At 41.6% G+C, this 6,000-nt stretch overlaps 1 protein-coding gene across 5 annotated transcripts in view; it reads left to right on the top strand.

Annotated features, from left to right (window-relative positions):
• Positions 1 to 4,509: 4,509 nt before the first annotated feature.
• The window catches only part of LOC112576689 (valine--tRNA ligase-like), a 109,025-nt gene continuing 107,534 nt past the window's right edge, over positions 4,510 to 6,000 (top strand). Inside the window, exons 1-3 of one of the 5 annotated variants that reach the window (XM_025259329.1) lie at positions 4,755 to 4,892; positions 4,988 to 5,045; positions 5,452 to 5,582. In XM_025259329.1, coding sequence (XP_025115114.1) covers positions 5,513 to 5,582 — 70 coding nt within the window. In that variant the 5' untranslated portion in view covers positions 4,755 to 4,892; positions 4,988 to 5,045; positions 5,452 to 5,512. Of the gene's footprint in view, positions 4,893 to 4,987; positions 5,046 to 5,451; positions 5,583 to 6,000 lie in introns of all 5 variants that reach the window. The other 4 variants (XM_025259330.1, XM_025259327.1, XM_025259326.1 and 1 more) reach the window with 4 other exon arrangements.

Raw genomic sequence — 6,000 nt, 5'->3', positions numbered from 1 at the left:
CCCCATTTGCGCTTTTTGATGTCTAGGTTAGTGGCATTTTGGTTCGTTTTTTTTTCCACAGGCTGCTGTTGGAGATTTTTTCAGACCATCTAATTCCCAGAATATGGTGTAGGCATCGGTTGGTAAAGGTCTGGAGCTTGTTGTTGATGGTATTTGGCACTCTCCAGGTTTCAGAACCATACAGTAGGACTGCCTTCACATTGGTGTTGAAAATGCAGGTTTTTTTGTGGAAGGATAATGCTCGGGAGTTCCAGATGGGGCGTAGGCTATTGAAAGCATGCCTGGCCTTGTTGATGCGACTTTTGATGTCATCGTCTGCTCCACCGTCCTTGCTGACAATGTTCCCCAGATACACGAAGCAATCTGTTTCCAGGATGTTCTCTCCTTGAAGTTGGATTGGGAGTTCCTGCTTGTTGTTGATTCTCATCACTTCGGTCTTCTTTCTCTTGACCTTTAAGCCAGTCTTCTCTGTTAGTTTGCTTAGTTTGCTTTGTGCATGTTGTTGCCGATGAGATAGGAGTCCAGCAAAGTCCAGATCATGTAGCTGTTTGATGAAGGTCCACTGGATACCGATGTTGTTGTCTTGCGCATAATCCAGTCTATGACCATCAGGAAGATTGTTGGTGATAATATGCAACCCTGCCTTACGCCGGTCTTCACTACAAAAAGTTTAGATAGTTTGCCATTGTGGATAACTTGACAGGACGAGTCTTCGTACAACCCTTGAATGATGTTTATGAGCTTAGGTGGAATGCCGTAGTGGATCATCAGCCTCCAGATGACGTCCCTGTCTACACTGTCAAATGCCTTCTCGAGTCCACAAAAGTTATATAGAGGGAGGACTGCCACTCAATAGACTGCTCAATGATAATACGGAAGGTGGCAATGTGGTCAGTGCATGATCTACCCTGGCGAAACCGTTTGTTCTGGTCTGTCTCTTGTCTAGTGGCTTCTTCAGCCTCTCTAGAATTACCCTTGATAGAACTTTACTGGGGATGGATAGCAGCATGATCCCATAGTTTCCAGTCTGTTGGTACTGGCTCTTGTTCCCAGATCTTGTGTAGAAGTGGCTGTAAAATTGGTGCTGTTGTTTCCGGGTCTGCCTTTAATGCTTCTGTGGGTATGCCATCCGGGCCTGCTGCTTTGCCACTTTTCATGCTTTTGATAGCTTTGATGATTTCTGTCTTAGTGGGAGGGCTGGTGTTGACATGAAGTTGTTCAGCTGCTGGTGGTATGTTAGGTAAAGATGATGGACGAGGTCGATTCAGGATCTTTTCGAAGTTTTCCATCCAGCAGTCTCTTTTTTTTTTCGGATGTGACCACGGCCATTCCCCCTTGTTAAGAGTTTAAGTCTATATGTAAGGTTGCATGGATGTACACGGTGCGTTGCACCAAGTTATCAAAATTCTTGAACTAAAGGTTTTCAATTATTTTCAAAAGATGAAGAAAGGTGAGTTGGCAGCAATTTTTTTCGTTAGTAGATGTAATAAGTCGCATTTATCTTTGGTTTTGCCACATATTCTGCTGCTTAGCTAGTTATGTGTTGTCATTTCCATAGATGTAAGAAGTGGATGCAGAACTGCCGGCGACGCGATCTGTTGCGTCAGTCCGCATTGTATTTGAATGTGAACTGTGCTCTTTGATCTGATCATTTTGAGCCAAGCCAGTTAATGAACCTCGTGAACAAACACTGCTGACTGATCTGGTGTGCAGTTCCAACCATCTTTGATGTGCCAAATCTACCAGCACCGCTAACTGTAAAGTGAAAACTACCAAAACGAAATGATACTTCAGCAAAAGTGGAAGAAAAGAAAATGAATAAAAACGTGATGAAAGAGGTTCCGTTGATGCTCAAGATGCTATAAGAATGTGACAGTTGAAGATCTGCTCAACTGTGCTTCTATGTGATCTGAATCCAGCCTGTTCTTCTGCTAGTAGCTCTTCTGTGGTTGCTCTGTATGACCTTCAGCGTGACTTTGCCTGGGTGGTTGATAAGGCTTGTAGTTCTGTAGCTCTGGCACTGTTTGCTGCTTCCTTTTTTTGGGAGGGTTAGGATTAATGACTGCGTCCATTCTTTGCGTTCCCAGACTCTTTGGCACAGGACAGTCAGGGCCTTTGTAGCTTCTTCCCCACCCTGCTTGAGAAGCTCAGCAGGCACATTATTAACTCTTGACAACTTTACTCCCTTCAGACTATGTACAGATCTTTTAACGTCTTCCCATAGGAGGGGTAGGTTTGCAGGTTGTTTTGGAGGATGCAGGCATCGTTCAGCTGGAAGTTGTACAGGGCTTTGCAGTACTCAGTCCATCGGCTGAGTACAGCATTGCTTTGTGCAAAGAAAGTGGCCATTGCTATCTTCGATGACTGAGGTCTTAAGCTGATTTGTCTAAGTGAGGGTCTTTAGAAGTTGGTAGGCCTTCTTGCTGTCACCTCGTGCCATTACATTCTCAATGTCCCGGCATTGGCTTTCGATCCAATTCTTCCTAGCTGCCTTCATCACTTTCTTGATGACACAGTTCACTTCTTTGTATTTGGTAGCTGTTTTGGATTTGTTTTTCATTTCTCTCCTCAATCCCCTCCTTTGGTCACAGAGATCTAGGATGTCCTTCGTGACCCATAACTGTTTCTTATTCCTATGTTGCCCTAGAACCTCGTGGGCAGTCGACATTACCAGTCTTTGGTGTTTCCAGCGTCCCATTCCACCAGATTCAGCATGGCAAATTTTCCTCCAATTGAAGACCGAAGACTGGTGCAATGTTTGGGTCTTAAAGCTTCTCTAAATCAAAGCAAATTCAGCGGATGTTGGAGCATCACTTCACTTTTAGCTTCAGCTTCAGGTTCATTAGAACAAGGTAATGCTCGTTACCTATGTTAGCACCTGAGTACTTCCTTGTCATAGCCTTGTTGATGCTGGATTTGAAGCATCTCAGCAGCAGGATATAGTGGATTTGATTATGGAGCAATCCATCTGGTGAGTGTCACGTTGCCATCCTTGATTTCTTGTGGGGGTATAAGGTGTTGGCTAAGGTGATTCTCTGGCTCTGCACAAATTCTAGGAGTCTGATAACCCTGTTGTTGGTTTTACCAAGGCCAAATTTGCCCACCGTTGCTGCCTATTTCTGGTAGGCATCTGACCCAACCTTGGCATTCCAGTCACCAAGTACAGCAAGGGTATCGTTTTTCGGAACTGCCTTCACAACCTTATCTAGTTGTTGATAAAACTTTTCCACTTCATTGTCTTGTTGCTTGGAAGCTTGAGTGTATACGTGGGACAATGGTGATATAGTGGGGCTTAGCTGAGACATGCATGGAGATCAGCCTAATGGGTGTACAGCTGATGTGGCCACTTTCCTGTGCACAAGGAAGCCCATGTTGTATTTATGCCTGGAATCCTCATCAATGTACCACAGTTTGTGGCCGTTGTCTGTTGTTGTTTCCCCAAATCCCGTCCTTCTGACCTCTGGCAGTCCCTTAATATCCCGCTGGTACCATTTTAACTTGTGGGTGAGTTGTTGCACCTTGCCGCATGTGCCAATGGATGTTCCCTCTCTTGATTTCTGGTGTGTGAGAGAGAAAACATTCCTTGCGAACTTTAATTTACTCAGTATGAGAGCAGTAGGCATAGTCATACAGTTTATGGTCAAGATTTAAAAAATAAAGCGTTTAAAACATAAACATGTTAGAATATGTAGAAGGTTCTGACCTATATAGACAGTTCCAGAGAGTACATCATCATTCATTTATTTCGTGGCAGCATAATCGCATAGATGATGGATAGGTGGGTTGGAATTGATGAACTGCCGAGGTAGAATTGACTGATGGTCGTGTGGATCGGCCTCAGTTTTTAGACAGCAACCAATTTTACTATAATCAGTTGAAATTAATATTACCTCTATGGCATTTTGATTTGTCAGTGGTGTCCCTTCCCCTAAAAGGCTTGAGAGGGTCAGCTCTCTGCATTTTCTTCTTGAATTTGTCATGAATGTAGTGCCTATTGTACCGAGCTAATTTTTCTGACATTGGCATCGTGTTTAACTGCTTACTTGTACAGTATGTGGTTTTTTATTTATTCATCTACTGATGTCAACTTTCTCATCGCCGTTAATCCTCTCAAATAACACCATCATAGTTTCTTCACTTTACAAATCATCCCTGGGACAGACTTTTTATCAGTGCAAAACAGTCATGCGTTTCAACATTGTACTGCGATTTCTGGTTTGTGATCATCTGGTTCTTCTGATGATTTGATCCATGTGTTGGGTTATTGTCCTATTTTGCTTCAGTCCAGTGACTGTACATCTGTCTCACTGACCTCTTGATCTATGTCATCTGGCAGAAAAACGACCTGTCATTTTACATAGCCACAGGAATTTTGTCTGTCTTGTGTTTTTGTGTTTGTAATGCTTTGGCAAGGATACCGCGCTATAAAATCTCACACCACATCAGTGGGGAATATCCTAATATTTGATACAACTAACGCGGAAACAGTTATCGACATACACTTTATTTGTCAGTAGCACTTCCCAGGCACGAGTAGACTGCGATGTTTTTATCAATTTTCAATATATTGGCTGGAACATTTCAGAAGCTTTTTTTTCCCTAAAGACTCAAGAACAATAACATTTACCTCCCTTCACAGGTCATCTTCGAAACTTTGTTAGGGCTGCGGTGCTAGCTTTGCTTCCACTCACTTCACGACTGAGTTTGCGAGCATAGACAAGGGAGGTAACTCAAGTTAAAGATGGCTGTAAACTACTGCAGGCAACTGAGACTCTACAAAGACTCGGTCGACAGTATACATGTATTTACAAGTACTTTGAAACACGTACCTTTGCAAGCAATCTGTCATGTACTTTTCAGAAATCTGACAACACTAGACGTAAGTTTTTGAGGTAATATTTTATTATTTTACTTTTTGTAACAATAATTGATCAAATAAACTTGGTTCGTAGTTATAAGACTTTGTTCTCATGCCTCCTGTCTGCAGGTGAAATCATTTCAGAGCACCATAGATGATTCAGCAGTTCCTTTAGCAGTTAAAAAAGGTAAGTTGAATAAATCCGATTGTACCCCATTAGTTGTATAGTGTTTGTAATCCTGTAATTTATATTTCTCTATTTTTATTTTTCCTCTCCGTATTTTCTGTCTTCTCAACAATTTTTATTTCATCCGTTTTGAACCTCTCACCTTTTACTTTGGCCTTTTGTAAACAGGCCATCCTTAAGCCAACTGTATTCTTTTTGATTTATTCTCATATTTGTCAGTCAAGAGAAGAACCGAATTCTATGGATTCATGTCCTTTACAGTTGGTATTGTGACCTATGCAAACCAGTTAGTGGCTTTGCAAAAAGGTGTATGACAGTTTGGTCTCAGCACTCTCTCCCCATGCCAAGCAATACACCCCAGTTTCAGTCATAGAACAGGTCTAATGGAAGTCTTTTTGTTTTGCAGCTCATAGGGCTAACTGCAGAACGCCTTTTTGAAAACCATTATCAGTTTGCAAGCTGACGGAATGGAAGCAGTGCATATCCACAAATATAGTACTTTCAAGACATTCAACTGGTCATCATCCTTTATAAATTGTAAATTTTAAATATTTTCATAGATTGTTTTTAATCTGGTGCTTTATGACTCTTGGTAACTCATTTTACTTCCTCTTCTAGTGAGGAAAAGCAAAGTGATTCATTGCTTAAAACTGGAGTGATTGCACGAAGGATTAGTATTCATCTCAAACATAGTGATAAACTGATTCATTGTCTACTTTCAAGTATATTAAAATACCTGATTGAGAAGTAATTCATGGTAGAACAATTCCTCAAGGTACCAACAGTTTTTTTTACCCTTATTCATTCATTTGCGCACAGTGTGCAATGTGTTTTGTGACACTACTGTGTTCGCTTTACAGTGTGCTAAACAAGCACAGGTTTTAAAGCCTTGATGATGGTCTTCATCTGTTATACTGACCCTATTTTTATCCTGCCTTTTTTAAGCATCTAATTT

The sequence above is a fragment of the Pomacea canaliculata genome, linkage group LG12 (assembly GCF_003073045.1).
Source record: "Pomacea canaliculata isolate SZHN2017 linkage group LG12, ASM307304v1, whole genome shotgun sequence".
Taxonomy (NCBI): Eukaryota; Metazoa; Mollusca; class Gastropoda; order Architaenioglossa; family Ampullariidae; genus Pomacea; species Pomacea canaliculata.
This window is presented reverse-complemented; position numbering and strand designations above follow the sequence as displayed.